A 19,121-nucleotide genomic window follows, 5' to 3' on the forward strand; every position below is an offset into this window, starting at 1 on the left:
AAAGATCCTAAAGAAGAAACCTTGGATCACAGAGTTGTGTGAGCATAATGGAAGATGGATGAAAGGCAAGAGAGCGATATTCCCATATGACACCAGAAATAAATGCGGGGATTAAAGTGGCAAAAGAAGATTGGCTCAAACAACAGTGCAGCGATATACAGAAATGCTTTGTGGCAAATGCCAGTAGGAAGGCCTGCCAAACCATCAAGACCCTTTTGAAAGGTCTCTCTGTCAGGAAACACACCTTTTCACCCCCACGTGCCAGGAACTGTCTATTATAACCCAAACAAATGTTAAGTTGGAAGTGAAAGAAGCAGAGGGGATATCTGTGAGAAGTTTGACTTATCCCAGTGAACCTCCTCCTACAATTGAAGAAGTTGCAGATGCCATGTGAACACTGAAAAGCAATAAAGCCCCTGAAGTGGACAACATACAAGCAGAACAAATCCAAAGGGGTGGAGCAGCCCCCATCCCAGCTTGTCAATGCCATTTGGGAGCCTGGAGGATGGCCTGAGACTTGGGAACTCTGCTGCTTCTGGAAATTACTCCAAATTATTGCACAATCTCATTATTGACACCCCCTAGTAAAAGTCTGCTGTGCATCATTCTGAAGAGAATGTGCTCAGAAGAGGGGAGTTTCTGTCTGAAGAACAAGCGGGGCTTAGACCCCAAAGAAATACAGTGGAGCAAATTTTCAGTCCATATGTGATATGTGAAAAAGTGCTGGAGAATGATGGGAAGCTGCTCCGAGCTTTGGTGGATTTTCCTAAGGCATTTGTCACCAGATGGCACAAAGCTCTTGAGGCAGCTGCTCGGAGCCAGTGAAAATGTAATAAGACCGACACACAATCGGCTCTGGGGCATGCCGGGCATGAGCGAAGCAGTTGGTTGAGCTTGAGGACAGCTGTCAGACAGGGCTGCTTGTTCTCCCTGACCCTCTTCAGCAGTTGTTATCGTGAAGAAATCTTGGAAAGATCCAGGAGGGTGTGCGCATAGGTGAACAGCAAACTAGTCAGCTGTGCTTCGCCCATCAGATTGACGTGATTGGATTGTCCCAAGAGGAGGTTGTCGCAAGACGAGGTTTCTCTCTGTCTGTCTCTTCCCCCCACACATCCCCCTCCCACTGCTCTTTACAGGGGAAACAGCTTCTCCACCCCCAGCTGGCTCTACTGATTCAAGCCCACGCCCCACCCCAGGTGTGGCAGGCAGGGATCACTGGGTCAGGCTGGCCAGCTCCCAGCCTCCACCCCTTGAAAGGCCAGGCTGTCTCAGTTCCTTTTGGAAGACAGTGCTCTGTGGGGCTTGGAAAGGGATCTGGGAGCTGCCAGGCCAGTCTCAGCCCCTGGCTCCTTGGCCTCTCGTTCTGCTGGGAGGCCACCGTGTTGAGCACTGATAGTGTGGCAGGTGCCCTTTGGGACCCAACAGACATGGTGCTGCCAACCCCAAAGGCTCAAAGATTGCGAGTCTGACCCCAAAACTCACAAGGGGCCCAGAAGTCATGAGACTTCATGGAAAGAGATGAGACTGAGGGGTGGATGTAATTTTTTGGGGGGGGGGTGACAATTAGTGCTGCCAGTCGTCCAAAATGTACTAAGGGGACTTTGACCCCTGCTGCAGGAGCACTCACCCCCATATCTGTCTGTCCCCTGCTCCCCCAGCAGCTCTGCTCCTTCTGGGGCTCTCCCACAGACCTGGGTGGTAGGCTGCAGCAGGGTCCCCTTCCAAGCAGGGGGCAGCTCCAGGGTTCTTCCCCCTGTGACCTGGCGGATTCTCACCGGCCCCGGGAAGTTTAGATGGTCACTACAGTGACTGACCCTCAGTTAATCCCACAGCTCCAAGTGTCACTGTTGCCGGCCGGCCCCAGAAAGGTGGGGGAAAAGGACACCAGAGTGCAGGAGGCCTTGCAACAGGCGGCTGATAAACTAAACACGGACACACCCCACGTCTTCAGTCCCATTTCCCCATAAAGCCTCTTCCTGCTCAGGCCGCAGGGTCCTGGGTGGGCAGGAGCCAGAGCAGCTGGGACAGCCACTGGCTGGCTTCCTGATTAGCTTCCTGCTAGGCCACCGATGAGCCCACCTGCCCTGCTTTGGAACTGAGAGTGGTCACAGCCCCTAAAGCAGCAGCTTCACCTCTGGCTTATGACTCTGGCATTTGAATCATAGAATCATAGAATAACAGGGTTGGAAGGGACCTCAGGAGGTCACCTAGTCTCACCCCCTGCTGAAACAGGACCAACCCCAACTAAATCATCACACCCAGGGCTTTGTCAAGCCGGGCCTTAAAAACCTCTAAGGAAGGAGATTCCACCCCCGCCCTAGGGAACCCATTCCAGTGCTTCACCACTCTCTGTTTCCTAATATCCAACCTAAACCTTCCATACTGCAACTTGAGACTTACTCCTTGTTCTGTCATCTGCCATCACTGAGAACAACCTCGCTCCATCCTCTTTGGAACCCACCTTTAGGTAGTTGAGGGCTGCTATCAAATCCCCCCTCGCTCTTCTCTTCTGCAGATTAAACAAGCCAGTTCCCTCAGCCTCTCCTCATAAGTCATGTGCTCCAGCCCCCTAATCATTTTTGCTGCCCTCCGCTGGACTCTCTCCAACTTGTTCATATGCTTTCTGTAATGGGGGCCCAAAACTGGATGCAATACTCCAGATGTTGCCTCACTAGTGCCGAACAGAGGGGAATAATCATGTCCCTCAATCTGCTGGCAATGCTCCTACTAATGCAGCCCAAAATGCCATTAGCTGTCTTGGCAACGCGGGCACACTGTCGACTCATATCCAGCTTCTCGTCCACTCTAACCCCTAGGTCCTTTTCTGCAGAACTGCTGCCTAGCCACTCGGTCCCTAGTCTGTAGCAGTGCATGCGATTCTTCCGTCCTAAGTGCGGGACTCTGCAGTTGTCCTTGTTGAACCTCATCAGATTTCTTTTGGCCCAATCTTCTAATTTGTGTAGGTCACTCTGGACCCTATTCCTACCCTCCAGTGTATCTACCTCTCCTCCAAGCTTCATGTCATCAACAAACTTACTGCGGGTGCAATCCATCCCATCATCCAGATCATTAATGAAGATGTTGAACAAAACCAGCCCCAGGACCGACCCTTGGGGCACTTTGCTTGATACTGGCTGCCAGCTAGACATGGAGCTGTTGATCACTACCCATTGAGCCCGCTGAGTCCTTGACTCCCACCCATCACTACTGAGGGGCTGCTCCAGCTCCCCTGCTAGTCCAAAGCTTCCTTCCCTGCTCTGCTCTGGGAGAAGGCCTGTATCATCTTCTCCTAGCCTCTGCCTGAGCACAGTCATGTTCCCCCCTGTGTACTAGGCAGGGAGAGTCTTCTCAGCAACTCCAGCTCTTTCCACCTCTCTTCTGAGCTAGAAATTTTCTGCTGCTGGCTACCTACTTCTGTGCTTTCCGGAGCCGTTGCAGCCTTGAGCTTTCGTTATTCTGGAGCTGCCGGCTGCGAAAGAGCAGAAATCAGGTGTGACGATACGGTTCTGGCGGGACCCAACTGAGAGTGACAGGGCAGTTACAGCCCTAGGCTGGGGTTTTTCCACCTCTAAGGCAAACCAAACCAGCCAGACAAAAATGACTTCGGTTTCACCCCACTGGCTAACCACAAGTCACACAAGCAATTTCCTTAGACACTCCAGTCTCCCAGTATCACCACCAGTGCCATTCGTCCTGGGGATGAACGGTTATGAAAACCAACACCCCAGTAAAAGAAGAAGGTTCTCTCGATCCCAAAGGACCAAGCCCCAGACCCAGGTCAAAATGTTTATTAGAAAATATTAAAGAAAGGTGATACAAAGAGTTTGATGTGTCAGTCGTTGGTCATCGGGGGAAACATACAGAGCATGGGGGGACGCTGGCAACTGGTTACGGTTCAGCATATAGTACACACAGCCTGTAATGTCCCCAATGCGGGGTGTACGGTGGTTGGGGTCAAGATATAGTAGGGGGGCAGTGAGGGTACATCGCTTCATTAGAAGTTGGGACTACACATCTAGTCGATTGGAGATTATGTATGTAAGCGGTCCCCGGGTAACATGAGGGACAGAGGTGACTCTACACGAGTTGGTGTGATCCAGATTGGTAAGTTCAGGACTCAGGGGATATGGTTTGGTAGGGGGGTTGTAAGGGTTTCCCCCTCCCCCCCCGTGGGTGCGTGGAGCCACAAATCAGATCTTACCCACAAATCACGCTGTTGCCAATCCTTTAGAATCTAAAGGTTTATTCATAAAAGGAAAAAGATAGAGATGAGAGCTAGAATTGGTTACATGGAATCAATTACATACAGTCAGGGTTGGCTCCAGGCACCAGCATTCCAAGCTGGTGCTTGGGGCGTCAATCTGCAAGGGCCGGCAGTCCCTGTTGTTTTGCCCCCAAGCAGCGCACTGAATTGCCACCCCAGACGGCGGGGGCAGTCTGTGTGCCGTTAGGGCGGCAGGCACGTTTCCGCGATGGCAGCAATTTGGCAGCAGCTTCCATGTTTAGCTGTCTGCAGCAGCTTCAGCTAAACATAGAAACTGCCGCTGAATTGCCGCCACCGCAGAAACGCGCCTGCCGCCCTAAGGGCACATGGACTGTCCCTGCCATCAGTGGTGGCAATTCGGTGTGCTGCTTGGGGCGGCGAAAACTGTACAGCCAGCCCCGCATACAGTAATGGCAAAGTTCTTAGTTCAGGCTTGTAGCAGCGATAGAATAAACTGCAGGTTCAGAATCAAGTCTCTGGAGTACATCCCCCGCTGGGATGTGTCATCAGTCCTTTGCTACAAACTGAAGCTCTGAACAAAGTCCCTCCAGAGGTAAGAAGCAGGACTGAAGACAAGATGGGCCTTTTATAGGCTTTTTCCAGGTGTAAGAACCTGTTTGTTCTTACTGTGGAAAATTACAGCAAAATGGAGTCTGGAGTCACATGGGCAAGTCCCTGCACTTTGCTGAGTTACAAGGCGTATCCGCCTTCTCTTCATTGGTCAGTTGTGTAGCTGATGGTCCTTAATGGGCCATCAAGCAGGCTAGGGAGAGCTAACACCAGCTTGTCTGGAATGTTTTCCAGAAGCACAGCACAAATTTGAAATACAGACAGTACAGAGCCAGTACTCATAACTTCAACTACAAAATGACACATGCGCACAGACAGCATAATCATAATCAGCAACCCAGAACCTGATCTTAGGCACCTTATATTACCCCCTTTACATAAGATTTGGTGCCACTGCAGGACCTTGGTTGCAGCCGTGTTCTGTATGGTCCCAGATTATATCAATAATGTCACATCAGGTTCTCCAGGTTCCTCTTTTTCTCCTTTCCTTTATTCAGCTGCTCTCCGCTGTGGCTCTTCTTAGCCTCTGTGTTTCACTCAACCGTGAGATCTTGCTTCTGGCACGGCTCCTTCTGCATGCCCTCACCTGCCTTCTGCAGCCTTGACCCTGAGCCCTGGAGTTTCGCCTTGGCTAATTGGTTCTTTCCCGGCAGCCGCAGCCACAGAACACTTTTCTTCCTGAGCACCCCTGGCTTCTTCAGCTGCCTCTGGGACCTGCCACGAGCCAGTTACCGGACTGGACAGGGGGGTTCCCGGGCTGAGAGCAGCATTGTTGTATCTCCTGCCAAATGGGAGCTCAAACCTCGCTGCCAGTCTCCCACTTTTCACTTTACTTCCCGGAGGGCTCCAGACTTCCCGTTGCTCCTGTCCAATTTCCCAGAGGTGAGGCTCTTCTTAGGGCCTTTCAACACGTCCTGCTTCCCCGCCACAAAAAGCTTCCCTTCCCCAGGGTCTTGCCCTACTTTGTCCTCTCCATATCTTCGTGGGAGGGCAGGCCCCTATACACAGCGTCTCCCTAGAGCCTGGCCTGTGCTCCAGCAGCCAGCAGGGCACGTGCTTATTGTCTGAGATTAAGAAGTGCAAAGAGCCTGGCTGGAAGTACCTGAGTTCTCCCCACCACCCCTTCCGACCAGCTGGCTTTGGCAGGAACCACAGGCTGCTTGCGGGAGTGACTAGGGGAGCGCTCTGGCCGGGTGATGCCCAAGGCCTGGATGACCAGCATGATTCCTTCAGGTCCGAAGTGCAATGAACCTGTGCGAGCAAAAATGCACATTTTAAGTGGGCCCGCCCCAGGGACTGGGCAGTGAGCCTCCCCCTCCTGCTGGGTGGCATGGCCTGGCCACTTTCGGGGGGAGCTCCCCACTCCCACTGGACGGCGCGGCCTGGTCCCTCTCAGGGGGAGCTCCCCACTCCCGCTGGGCGGCGCGGCCTGGCCCCTCTCGGGGGGAGCTCCCCACTCCCGCTGGGCGGCGCGGCCTGGCCTCTCTCGGGGTGAGCTCCCCACTCCCGCTGGGCGGTGCGGCCTGGCCCCTCTCGGGGGGAGCCCCCCCTCCCGCTGGGCGGCGTGGCCTGGCCCCTGTTTGGGGCAACTCTGGGCCCCACTGAGTGACCTGGCTCCTGTCAGGAGGAGCTCCGGGGCCTCGCTGGATGGCCTGGCCCCTCTTGCGGGGAGGTCCCCATCCCGCTGGGCATCGCGGCCTGGCCCCTCTCGGGGAGAGCTCACCCCCTTCCGCTGGGCAGCGTGGCCTGGCCCCTGTTTGTGGGGAGCTCTGGGTCCCACTGAGCGGCCTGGCCCCTGTTGGGAGGAGCTCCGGGGCCCCGCTGTGACCTCTCTCTGGCTTTGTTCTGCAGGCCCTGGAGGACGAACGTCTGCAGAACTTCCAGCAGTTGCTGCAGCTGGAGGAGAAGGTGCTGGTGCCCAACCAGGAGGCCATGGAGTGCCGGATCTGCTACCTGCCCATGGCACCGGGGGATGGGGTGCTGCTCCGGGAGTGTCTGCACAACTTCTGCAGGTATGGCTGCCCAGCTTGCACCCCCAAGCCACAGCGTGTCAGCACTGCGAGGCAGAGCCTGCTGCAGAGCAGGGGGATGGAGCTCCCCCCACGTGTCCATTCCCTGGTCGCTGCCATGCAGCGCTCGGACTCCATTCCTGAGGCCCAGGTGCTGGCACTGTGCTGGAAACTTGGGGCTGAGCCAGGGTTTGGGCCCTCATGGGGCTGCGGGGGCCGAGAGCTTAGGCTGTGGGGCCGCAGCTGCCAGGTTAAGGGAGGGCTTCCCTGGGGTGACTGCCCCCTGTCCCCACAGAGACTGCCTGCGGCAGGTGATCAGCTACAGCCAGGAACCCCAGGTGTCCTGCCCCTTCCGCGACAACACCTACGCCTGCAGCAGCAAGCTCCAGGAACGGGAGGTCCGGGCGGTGAGTCCCTGCAGTGGGCAGGGGGGCTCCAGCTCCCAAGAGCTGGCCTGCAGGCCCAAGTGGGTGGGTGGGTGGCTGTGGGGTAGGGATCTGGGCTTATTCCATAGGACCAGCCCCGGGGCTCAGGGTGAGGCACAGCAGGAGATGGGGGGAGTGGGGTAAATGTTATCAGACAGATGCCTGGACCCCCAGGGAGCCAGGGACCTGCTGGGATGCTCTGACCCCCCATCAGACCCCAAAGGCTTGGCCCCCTTCTCCTGTCCCCCTTTGGATCTTGGGGACCTGCACACCCTGAGGTGAAAGTAAGCTAGTACGGGCCGGATCGGTGTACCGGACCAGACGGCTTCCTCAGGCTGGCGCTTTAAAGGACCTGGGGCTCCAGCAGCCAGGCTCAAGTGGCGATTTAAAGGGCTCAGGGATCCTGCCACTGCGGGGAGCCCTTTAAATTGCCAATGGAGCCCTGCCGCCTACCCCAGGGCTCCAGCAACCGGGCTCCTGCTGCCCTTTAAAGTGCTGCCCAAGCCTGGCTGCTGGAGGCCCGGGGTAGTGGGGGCAGGGCTCTGGCGGTGATTTAAAGGGCCCACAGCTCTGCTGCGGTAGTGGCAGCCAGAGGTGCAGGGCTCCCAGCCGCCTCTGCAGCTGGGAGCTCTGGGGGTGATTTAAAGGTCCCGCCACTTCTGGTTGAGGCCATGCCCCCGCTCATGACTGTCCATTAAGTTACTTTCACCCCTGTGCACACTTAAGCCAGGCCAACAACTTGTCAGACAGCCCCTGCCCCACAGCTACCCTCTGTCAGGGCAGAGCTTCTAGAAGGGGGCCCTGCAGTCTATCCCTGTCCCCTGGCGGCTCTGCCATGGGGTGGGTGTGACCTCCCTGGGGCTTTGTGCCCACAGCTGGTGTCAGTAGAGGAGTACAAACGGTTCCTGGAGCGGGGCCTGACGGCAGCAGAGAGACGCACCCAGAACAGCTATCACTGCAAAACCCCGGACTGCAAGGGCTGGTGCATCTACGAGGACACGGTCAATGAGTTCCGCTGCCCCATCTGCTGGGGCCTGAACTGCCTGCTCTGCAAGGTGAGCCCTGGGGGCCCTGTGGTGGGGGGGTGGGGGGGAAGCACTGCTCTCCGGTGAGGACAGATGTGGGGCTCCGCAGCACTGCCCCGCCTGCCTCTGCTGCTGTCCCTTGGAGACTGCAGAGCACAATGCTCCAGCAGCCAGGCCCTGAGGAGCAGGATGGAGCAGTGCATGCTGGGAGTGTCATTTCTGTAGGCTGCAGCTCTGCAGCAGGGATTTCAAGGGCAGTAGGGACCATTGTGGTCCTCTAGTGACCTCCTGCTTTGCACAGATCCCTCACCAAAGGCTCTTTAGCAAAGTTGTCCTGGGATGAGAGGGAAGGTCCTGCCATGGATCGGTAACTGGTTAAAGGACAGGAAACAAAGGGTAGGAATAAATGGTCAGTTTTCAGAATGGAGAGAGGTCAATAGTGGTGCTGCCAGGGGTCTGTACTGGGTCCAATCCTAGTTAACATATTCATAAATGATCTGGAAAAAGGGTAAACAGTGAGGTGGCAACATTTGCAGGTGATACAAAACTACTCAAAATAGTTAAGTTCAAAGCAGCAAAGAGCTACAAACGTATTTCTCAAAACTGGATAACAAAATGGCAGATTAAATTTAATGTTGATAAATACAAAAGTGATGCACATTGGAAAACATAATTTCAACTCTACATATAAAATGATGGGGTCTAAATTAGCTGTTACCACTCAAGAAAGATCTTGGAGTCAGTGTGGAGAGTTCTCTGAAAACATCCACTCAATGTGCAGCGGTAGCCAAAAAGCGAACAGAATGTTGGGAATCATTAGGAAAGGGAGAGATAAGACAGAAAATATCATATTGCCTCTATATAAATCCATGGTTGCCCTCATCTTGAATACTGTGTGCAGATGTGGTTGTCCCATCGCAAAAAAGCTATATTGGACTTGGAAAAGTTTCAGAAAAGGGCAACAGCTTGGAAAAGAGATGACTAAGGGGGGATGTGATAGAGATCTGTAAAATCATGACTAGCGTGGAGAAAATAAATAAGGTGGTGTGATTTACCTGTTCATATAACACAAGAACTAGGGGTCACCCACTGAAAGTAACAGGCAGCAGGTTTAAAACAAACCAAAGGCAGTATTTCTTCACACAATGCACAGTCAACCTGTGGAACTCCTTGCCAGAGGATGTTGTGAAGGCCAAGACACTAATAGGGCTCCCCTTACCATGCCAGCCAGCAGCTCCTGCCCCAATGCACCAAGTAAGGGGCTGAGCCCCTGAACCAGGTTGCACAGTCAACACCCCCCCCAGCTGTCAGTTCATAGAATCTCAGGAGGTATCTAGTCTAACCCACTGCTCAAAGCAGGCCCAGTCCCCAGACAGATTTTTGCTCCAGATCCCTAAATGGCCCCCTCAAGGATTGAACTAACAACCCTGGGTTTAGCAGGCCAGTGCTCAAACCACTGAGTTATCCCTCCCCTGGGGTTGAAGAAGGAACTAGGTAATTTCTTGGAGGACAGGTCCATTAATGGCTATTAGCCAGAATGGGCAGGGATGGTGTCCCTAGGCCCTGTTTGCCAGAAGCTGGGAATGGGCGACAGGGGATGGGTCACTTGATGATTCCCTGTTCTGTTCATTCTCTCTGGGGCACCTGGCACTGGGCACTGTGGGCAGACAGAACACTGGGCTGGATGGACCTTTGCTCTGACCCAGTCTGGCTGTTCGTAAGTTCTTGAAACAGTGGGGGCAGGACGAGGAGTGGATGGAGTTTGGAGCAGTGGGGGCAGCATAGGGGATAGGGAGGGGGATGGGGCCTAGAGCAGTGGGGGTGGGATGGGGGGAGGGAAGCAGCACACAGGGTCTGGAGCAGTGGGGGCAGGACAGAGGAAAGGAGTAGGAGGCCTGGAGCAGTGGGGGCAGGGGAAGGGGCAAGAGGCCCGAGCAGTGGGGGCAGGATAGAGGGAAGGGGTGGGGGGCCCAGGGCAGTGGGGCTGGGCAGAAAGGGGAAGGTGCTGACCAGGCTCAGACCCAGGCTGGTGGCAGTGGGTGTCAGGGAACGTTGCTTCTTGCCAAAGACCAGCCCAGCCCCACAGCAGCTGTTCTGTAGTGCTGGCACTGAGGGGGGCTGGCGGGGCACGTTACTGGCCTGTGCCATGAGTGTGACTCACTTGCCCGGTGCCCTGAGGGCTGTGGTGCTGCAGCGGGAGGTTGACGGTTCCCAGCTAGTTACCGTCCAGCCTGGCTCTTATCGCAGGACTAAGCAGGAGGGGAAAGCCGGCCAGTGCTGGGAGATGGCCGGCAGCTCCCCTGGCTCCAGCCTGGGAGAGGGTAAGCGGAGGTGCCAGCTGGCTGGGGGAAGAGACGGGCATGGCTGTGGGCATTAGTTGTTGGCATTTCAGCCTCAACGTCTCTTCCTGGCTGGCAGAGGAGTGGGAAAGGCAAAAGCCAGATGAAAAGACAGGCCTGGAGGGTTTCTCCTTCAGCGCTTAGCCAAGCGGTTGGCTGCAGCGATCGTTCACCATTTGGTCCGTTCCTGGGCGGCTGCAAGGGCTTGATGGGCCAAGCCCAGCGTCAGAACAGACTTGCTGTGCCCCCATCACAGGTCAGCCTCTGGGCTGCCTCCACCCCTCGGCTGGAGGAATTTTACCCTGGCTGTTACGAGCCGCCTGGAGAACGGTGTTCGCCGGAACGGCTTGTGCCATTCTCGCGACAGGTCTGAAAAGCCGCCGTCCCTAGAACATGGCCCCAGGGGTCTGTGGCCAGAGCGACCGTAAATATCCCTGTTAAGTCTGTTGAAGCAGGCTCCAGCTTTTGCTCTTTGGGTTCAATTCCTCCCACTCACCTGGAAGTTCTGCACGACTTGGCATTGCTGCGTCTGCCACGGGCCTCTCAGCACAACCATGTTCAGGATCTAATCGAGCTGTACCCCCTCCATACGGCTGTGAAACTGGGACACTGTGCCACTCCGACTGGGCAAAGCCGGGGGCTTCCCACGCAACACGCCAGCGCCGTCTGTTGGGCAGAAAGTGCCATGACTTGATTCCTAACGCAGAGGGGTTTGTGATCTCAGGATTCAGGGCCCGTCAGGGAGCCACAGGCTCTGTGCTACGCCCTGCTTGGGAACAGTCCCTTGGAGGCAGCCTTCAGTGTGATGGGGTCCCCCAGCGGGTCCCACTCATCCCAGGGGGGATGCAGTCTTACCACCTCCTGGACTGAGCCCCTGGGGGGCTCCAGCACTGCTGCATCACACAGGGAGCGCTGGCCTGCAAGTCCCACTGACAGACCCTGGGAGCGATGTCAGCTCTGCAGAGACGGATTCACCAGCCAGGGTTTACTAGTCAGCTGGGACAGGGCCTGGGCCGGCCTTCGCTCAGCACTGAGAACTGAAGGTACAAGCATCGTCCATTTGCCGAGCTGGAGCAATCAGCCCGCCAAGCTGGAGTGGCTGCGTCCCTCTCCGACCTCTTCAGTCTGTCCTGGGAGAGCCACCAGGCTTCATCCGCTGCTGCTCGCGGCTTGTCCTTTGGCCTCGAGCTGGGGTCTCCGCCCCACATCCCTGCTGAGCGGTGGGGGATGTCGCCTTCCTCTGAGTCGTTGGTCGTGGGGTGTCATGGGGGCTTCCTAGTCTCTCTGGGGGATTCTTCATTGAGATGGGGTCGCTTCCAGCAGGTCCAGTTCCTGGCCCAGCCAGCCAGGCAGGCACCACCCCGACCCTGTGTTCTGTGCTGCCCCCCACGAGCAGCTGTAACTCTCTTCCTCCGCGGGGGAGCCATGCAGAGGGAAACCGAAGCTCACACCGGCATCATAAAATGATACGACAGGGGCCCGTCAGGATGTGGGGGCGGGAGGCTGGCAGAGGCTGTTCTGGGGCAGGGGCCAGCGTGGGAAGAGGTGACTGGGGGTCTGGGGAGGGGCTGAGGTGTAGGTGCTGGGGAAGGCTGGAGCAGACCCAAGGGCTGCAATGTTGCTGGGGCAGGGGGCGAGTCGGTCACTTAATATCCGAGCCCTGGGGCCTGGCCTGTGGCTGGGAGAGCTCTGTACCCCCTGCCGGGGCACTGGGCTCCCACTGCAGAGGGGGCCCTGCAGACTGAGAGGGGATTGGCCCTTGCCCTGGGGTCAAAGCCCAGCCATGCTCCCACCCCAAGCACCACAGCCAGGGGCTCTTGGCACAGTGCCAGGCAGCTGGGCGCTGCCCTGTGGGGGCTGCCTTCTGCCCAGCAGCTGAGTGCTGCCACTCTCACCCCCCAGGCCATCCACGAGGGGCAGGACTGCAGCCAGTACCAGGACACCTTGCAGCTCCAGGCCCAGAATGACGCTGCCGCCCGGCAGACCAGCGACATGCTGCAGGTGAGAGCGGGGCCCCAGGCTTCGGGCCCAGCAGCTAGGGGCTGCCTGGCTCTGGCATGGATTTGCTGTATGGTCTTGTGCCCTGCCTGGAAAACATGGCTAGCAGTTCCCAGCCCCATTCTCAGCCCTGGGCTCCCTACAGCCCCTGCCAGCCCAGCCCTGGGCAACCCCCTCCCCCAGCTCTGCTAGCTCAACCCTGGGCAACCCCCCACCAGCTCTACCCCCCCACCCCATTGATCCCAACCCACAGCCCCTGCTAGTCCGGCACTGGGCAACCCCATCCCAACCCACAGCCCCTGCCATCCCAGCCCTGGGCAACCCCCCCCAGCTCTGCCACACCCCCCATTGATCCCAACCCACAGCCCCTGCTAGCCTAGCCCTGGGCAACCCCTCCCCAGCTCTGCCACCCCACAGCCTCTGCTAGCCCAGCTCTGCCAGCACCCCCGAGTCCTGACCCACAGCCCCTGGTAGCAGGCTCCCTTCTGCAGGTCTCCTTGGTTCCATGCAGGTTCCAGGCTCATGCCTGGCTCAGGGCTGTCTGGCCTGGCAGTGCAGTGAGGGTTGGGCCTTTGCCAGCAGTGGCTCTGGGGTTCCCAAGCTGGGTGCATGTCTCCCCTAACGAGCAGCTGCCTCCCCCCCCCAGACACTGGTTCAGATGGGCGAGGCCATGCACTGCCCCGTATGCCGGATCATCGTGCAGAAGAAGGACGGCTGCGACTGGATCCGCTGCACAGTCTGCCAGACAGAGATCTGCTGGGTGACCAAAGGGCCACGCTGGGGGCCTGCAGTGAGTGATCACAGAACAGGCAGCCCTGGGGCTCCTGAACACCCTGCCTCAGCCTCTCTGCTGCGCACCCCCGGAGCTCATGGGGGGGGCGTGGGGGGAGAAGAGGGGAACTGGGCCATGGTTGTGCAAGGAGCAGGCTCCTGTGCCAGGCTGTGTGGCTGTGCCTTCCCCCTGGCTCCAGAGGGAGATTTCCCCTCCTGTGAGCTACGCTGACCTGCCCCCTGCCAAGCTCTGCCCCAGCTGCTAGATGGAGCGTGGGCTAGAATCATTGGCTCTGGGCAGGAGGGGAGCAGCCCTTGAGCCAGGCATAACAAGGAGTGTCCCCATCAACTGGATGGAGCCAAGGCTCATCGCATGCAGAAACAGCAGCCTCCCCTCCCCAGCCCTGGAGGCTAGAGGAGAGCAGCTGGCTCAGGCTCCTCTCACCTTTGGATGCAGCCCCCCCCCCCCCCCCCATGGAGAGGTGGGATGATGCTGCAGCTAGGGGCAGGTGTCTGTTGTCCACCCCCCCATCCCACCCCCATGACATGTTCTCCTCCCCTCCAGGGCCCTGGAGACACCAGTGGAGGATGTCGCTGTAACGTCAATGGGCAGAGGTGCCACCCACACTGCCAGAACTGCCACTGAGTGCGCTCCCTGCCCCCAGCACAGGTCAGGCAGGCGCCTTCTCCTGGGGGAGCTTCCAGCCCTGGCCAGCTGCGTGCAGTGCCTTGTGGGGGCTCCCCCCCACCCCCCAAGGCTGGCCCAGGGCCACCTTCCTGCTGGGCCAGTCTCTCCCCCATGGGCAGGCAGGGTGGGGGCTGTTTGGCATCGGGCTCCATTGGTGCTGCTGGTGCAGAGAGCTCCTCACCCCCCTGAAATGTAACCGAGGCTTTGCCATCACTTGCCCTGTACCCCATCCTGTGGCTGAGTGCCTCCCCCGACACAGGGAGCTCCCCGTAACTACCGGGGGGGGGGGGGGGGGGAAGTTACACAGGACAGCTGTTCCCACCTGCCTTGGGGCCCAGGAAAGCTGAACACTTTGCCACCTGTACATGACAGTAAGGGACGAGACACCTCAGCCTGCGCCCCCCCCCCCCCGCATGCCCAGCACAGCACAGGCAGCTACTCCTCAGGCTGAGCTGTTGGGGGCAGCCTGGCACTGCCCAGCTCACGGCCAGACTCCTGAAGGCTTTACCTCCTGAGGGCGGGCGCGGGCTGCTGAAGCTGGTTCCAGGCCTGCTCTCGTGCAGGAAGCAGCCCCCGGGCTGTGCACAGTGCAGGGGGGAGAAAAGGCAGTTTCTACCAAAAGGCCCCAGCTGGGCCCTCTGTGCCTTTGGGCAGCTCCAGCTGTGAACGGTGCCACCCCCAGCCGCCAGGGCAGGGCAGAGACCAGGAATTCAGCAGCTGGCTGGGCAGTGCTGCCCCCTGCACGTTAACACACCCCTGTTGGAGGCACCGGGGCAGCAGCTGGCCTCCGCTGCCCATGCCGTAGGGCACTGCAAAGCCTGCCATGCTAGAGGCAGTGGCTAAGAGCTGGGGCAACTGATCTGCCGCACCCCCACTGCAAGGGGAGGGGGCACTGAGGACCCCAGCCAGGCCTTTGGGCAGTGCCCCTCCCTGAAGCATGCTGGGAAGAGGAAGGGGGCTGCTCTCCATGAAGTCTGAGGGAGGGAGTGGGGCGCCTCCCCACTGCCATGTGGGGTGCCAGGGAGGAGCCTCTACTGGCCACCTCCCTCAATAGGGTGAGTGCTGGGTCCCTCGCTGGCCCCCACACAACTCAGACCGACACACTGGGGGAACAGAACCGTTTAATAAATGCCACCATTACACACAGGCCTTCCCCTCTGGCTGTACTGGGTTCCCTCCGGGCAGGGGAAGGCGAGGGCCCCACGGGCAGGGCCTAGACCGACACACCACACCACACCACACCTTCCCGCTGAAGATTGAAGGTTTATTTCTGCCCCTCAGCGTGCGCGTATAGACAGCAGCTGCCCCCCCTTCCCAGAGTCTGTTCCCAGGCCTAACAGGCGAGCGGCTGCATCCGAGGGAGAGGACATTAAATAGGAGTAACGCGTCATGAGGAGTGAGCTGTCCCCGTCTGTCTGTCCGGCTGTACATACATTCCTGTCCTGGGAGGGGTCGTGCGGTGGCTGGGTGGCCAAGGCCCGCGGGCCAGCATGCTGAAGCCAGTGCTTACTTGGGGGGCCGGTACGCGATTTTCCTGCTCTTTAGTACAGACCACTTGTGGCGCTTCAGGTAGTAGATGAGGGGTGTCAGGAGGCCAATCATCATCAGCATCTGGGAAGGGACGAGGAGTTAGGCCCTGGCCTGCTTCCGAGCACCTTCCCCCAGCAGCGCATGGACCTGACGCGCTGGCCAGGGTGTGGGCCGGCAGTCCAGGGCACTCCACCAGCCCCAGGCCTCCCAAAGAGGAGCCCCTGTCCTCAGCGCCATGGAGGGCAGGCACTGACCTTCATTCCCATGCGCTTGCGGTGATCGTGCTCTGGCTCCGCTGCCCACCTCAGGAACGTGCACACGTCTTTCGCTATCTGGGACATGGTGGCTGGGGTCCCTGGGAGAGAGCACAGTCAATGGGCGCCATGGGCTGCCGAGAGCAGGGTCGGGCTGGCCTGGCTTGACAGGGCCCCCCCGGGACAGGAGCCCTGCAGCAGGCTGGGGAGGAGCTCCTCTTACCGTCCTCGAACTCCAGGATCTCGTTGTAGATGGGGGGTGCCATGGTGATGGCCTGCCCCGGGAAGTAGGGGTTGTAGTGCAGCTCTTCCCTGATGACCACCCCAGGGGGCGGGTCGCAGTAGCCGGTGAGGAGGGAGAACACGTAGTCCTCACCCCCGTGCCTGAAAGACAAGGCCAGGTGAGATCACCGTCCGCAGGGCAGAGGAGCCAGGCTGTGCAGCTGCCCTGCCCCTAGGGTGACCAGATGTCCCGATTTTATCGGGACTGTCCTGATATTTGCTTGTTCGTCCCACATCCTGACTGATGTTCAGTCGGGACACTGGACAAACAACACAATTTTGTCCTCCGCTCCAGTGCGCAGGCGGAGCCCAGAGGGGCTCTAGGCCCCCCCTCCTTCCCCCACTGGATCCCTCCCCAAATCCCCACCCACTCACTGCCCCATTGGATCCCAAGCCGGGCCTGGGAAGGAGACGCCCCTGTGCAGCAGCCTGGGCACACGGGCCATGGCCAGCTGGGGCTGGGAGCGCTGCAGTGCAGCGCTGAGGCTGCTTCAGCCCTGCAGCCCGTGGGGCAGTGCAGTGGGTTCGGGGCAGCATGGAGCGGGCAAGGCCTGGGTGGGCAGTGCGGCCCGGGAGTGGGGCCGCCGCAGACACGCGGCAGAGAAAGGCTGCGGGGCTAAGACTTGTCCCAGGCGGGGCGGCCGGCGGACAGGGGCGAGGAGCCAGTTGGAGTCCCCTGAACCAATAAACTTCCCTGTCACTGCCGGGGAGCCCGGCGCCTTTCCCGCTTGGTTGCACTCCAGCAGCTCCTTCCGGCTGGGAAGGAGCCGTTGGAGCACAGCCAAGCCGGAGGCGCCGGGCTCCCCGCCGGTGGCAGGAGGCTCCGTGGGGAGGGCAGTGCACGCAGCTGGGGCGCTGTGTGCAATCCCGCGGCGTGGCCCCTGTGAAACTGCTTTTTTTTGCTCCGCCCCCTTGATATTTCATCTCTGTGATCTGGTCACCCTACCTGCCCCCCAGGCCGGGGCAATGGGCCCCTGTGGAATCCCCCGACAGTCGCTGACACCCCGAGAAGGGGGAGGAAGCAGGAGGGGCTGGAAGGAGCCTCCAATTCTCCTGCCAGCTGGCCAGGGTGGGGGGTGCGCTAGGCCTCAGTGGGTGTGCTCAGGGCCAGCAGGACAGAGCACCCACCTGGACTCAGCTTGTCCCCAGCTGCATCTGCAGACGGGAGCGCAGCAGCTCCAGTCAGTCCCAGCATGCACTGCTCCTGCACATCTGGGAGACCTGGCACAGCGGGCCAGGCGCTGCGGATACCAGTTGCTCAGCCGCAGCCCTGGGCTCCTGGCCCCACCCGAGGGGACACTGGAGGGAGCCTCACCTGGCGCTGATGATGTAGCTCAGGTCTGGGGGCAGCGCCCCGTTGTTGGCTGCTCGTGCCGCCTCAGGGTTGGGGTAGGGCTTGGGGAAGTAATCGGAGAGCTTGCCTGGGCGCGTGAACATCTCGCCATTCTCGTCCGGGCCATCGACCACCTCCGCCTGGCACGAGAGAGCACTGAGCCTCCACGTCCTGCAGACAGCTCTGAGCTGGGGCCCAGGAGCCCCCCCCACATCCCACAGAGGGCTCTGAGCCGGGGCCAGGAGTCCCCCGCCCTCCCGCCGCACCCCACAGAGAGCTCTGAGCCAGGGCCCAGGCCCTCCCCCCACATCCCACAGAGAGCTCTGATCCAGGGCCCAGGAGCCCCCCAACCCCCCAAGCCCCTGAGCCAAGGCCCAGGGCCCCCCCACATCCCACAAAAAGCTCTGAGCCAACCCCCCCCCCCCGGCATCCCAGAGAGAGCTCTGAGCCCCCACATCCCACAGAAAGCTCTGAGCCAGGCCCAGGCCCGCCCCCCACACATAGAAAGCTCTGAGCCGGGCCCAGGGCCTCCCGCACCCATCAGGCTGCAGAGACCGAGCACCAGGCTGGGCCCCCTGTGCCTAAGACACAGAGCACTGGGCTGGGGCCAAGACACAGAGCACTGGGCTGGGTCCAGGCAGCCCATGACTGGCAGGAGCCAGCTCCCCATCACCCAGGCCCTTCCCCCCTCAGCCAGGGCCTGGGAGGGCACTCATGGTAGCGGGTCCAGCTCTTCCCCCCACTTCCAGCAGGAGCCAGCTGCCAGAGCTGGGGTGTGGATCCCCACCCCAGTCAGTCTCACCTCCTCGGCCAGGGCCTTGGCTTCAGCCTCGGTGTGGGAGACGCTGATGAGATTGCGGAAGGCCAGGTAGTCCATGCTGTGGCAGGCGGCACACACCTGCTTGTACACCTGGTAGCCGCGCCGGATGCTGGGAAAAGGGAGGTGGCTGTGAGCCCCTCTGCCTGTCTGCTCCCCATGGCTCTGAGTGGGAGGGAGCTGGAGGAGCAGAGCCAGGCCCCAAGCCCCCAGCATTCCCTGGCGGAGCCTGCCCATCAGCCAAGGGTCAGCGAGAACCAGGAGTCGTGGGGCTGAGCTGTCATCCCTGGGATGCAGCTTCTGACCCCCTGCAGGGAGCTGGCAGTTCACCCCACACTCTCCAGGACAACCTGCGCCCCCTCACCTACCTGCTGTGATCCAGGGAGGCCAGCAGGCCGTTGTGGCTCCAGGCGTAGCTGGGAGGGTGCAGCTGCAGGTCGCTGGCACTCACAGCCGTGTGGAGAGCCAGGGCCAGCCCAGCGCCACCAGCAGCCAGCACGCCCAATGCAGACAGCGCCACCTTCCTGCCACGGGACATGCCCGACAGCGACGACATGCTGGCCTGGAACACAGACGAGAGTCGCTCAGCCTGCCAGCTCCAGCATGGGCGCCCGCCTCTGCGCCCCCAGCCACACTCCCCAGAGTCCACGCCGGCGCAGTGGCTGGTGCTGCCCAGAGGGACCCAGCTCGAGCCTGTGGAACCTTCCCCCGCTCCTGGAGAGCAGGGTGGGGGAGCAGGCAGCCTGCGGGTGCATGGGATGCAACATGCCTCCAAGCACGGCATGGCCTGCTCAGCCCTGGGTGCAAGGAGCCACT

At 59.6% G+C, this 19,121-nt stretch overlaps 2 protein-coding genes across 2 annotated transcripts in view; one reads left to right on the top strand and one right to left on the bottom strand.

The window, feature by feature from the left end:
- SHARPIN (SHANK associated RH domain interactor) overlaps positions 1–14,202 on the top strand; it is a 29,084-nt gene extending 14,882 nt beyond the window's left edge. The window contains exons 8-13 of the mRNA XM_032782324.2: positions 6,686–6,846; positions 7,139–7,250; positions 8,144–8,323; positions 12,535–12,633; positions 13,277–13,420; positions 13,967–14,202. Of these exons, the coding sequence (XP_032638215.2) occupies positions 6,686–6,846; positions 7,139–7,250; positions 8,144–8,323; positions 12,535–12,633; positions 13,277–13,420; positions 13,967–14,047 (777 nt within the window). The 3' untranslated portion in view covers positions 14,048–14,202. The remainder of the gene's footprint in view (positions 1–6,685; positions 6,847–7,138; positions 7,251–8,143; positions 8,324–12,534; positions 12,634–13,276; positions 13,421–13,966) is intronic.
- Positions 14,203–15,332: 1,130 nt separating this feature from the next.
- Positions 15,333–18,864, bottom strand: CYC1 (cytochrome c1). Its single transcript, XM_032782325.2, has 6 exons — positions 18,674–18,864; positions 18,291–18,417; positions 17,471–17,628; positions 16,097–16,257; positions 15,874–15,974; positions 15,333–15,700 (listed from the first exon to the last, which is right to left on the bottom strand). Exons 1-6 carry the CDS (start codon positions 18,859–18,861, stop codon positions 15,596–15,598), a joined length of 840 nt encoding a protein of 279 aa, XP_032638216.2. The 5' UTR covers positions 18,862–18,864; the 3' UTR covers positions 15,333–15,595.
- Between the last annotated feature and the right edge of the window lie 257 nt (positions 18,865–19,121).

The sequence above is a fragment of the Chelonoidis abingdonii genome, chromosome 2 (assembly GCF_003597395.2).
Source record: "Chelonoidis abingdonii isolate Lonesome George chromosome 2, CheloAbing_2.0, whole genome shotgun sequence".
Taxonomy (NCBI): domain Eukaryota; kingdom Metazoa; phylum Chordata; order Testudines; family Testudinidae; genus Chelonoidis; species Chelonoidis abingdonii.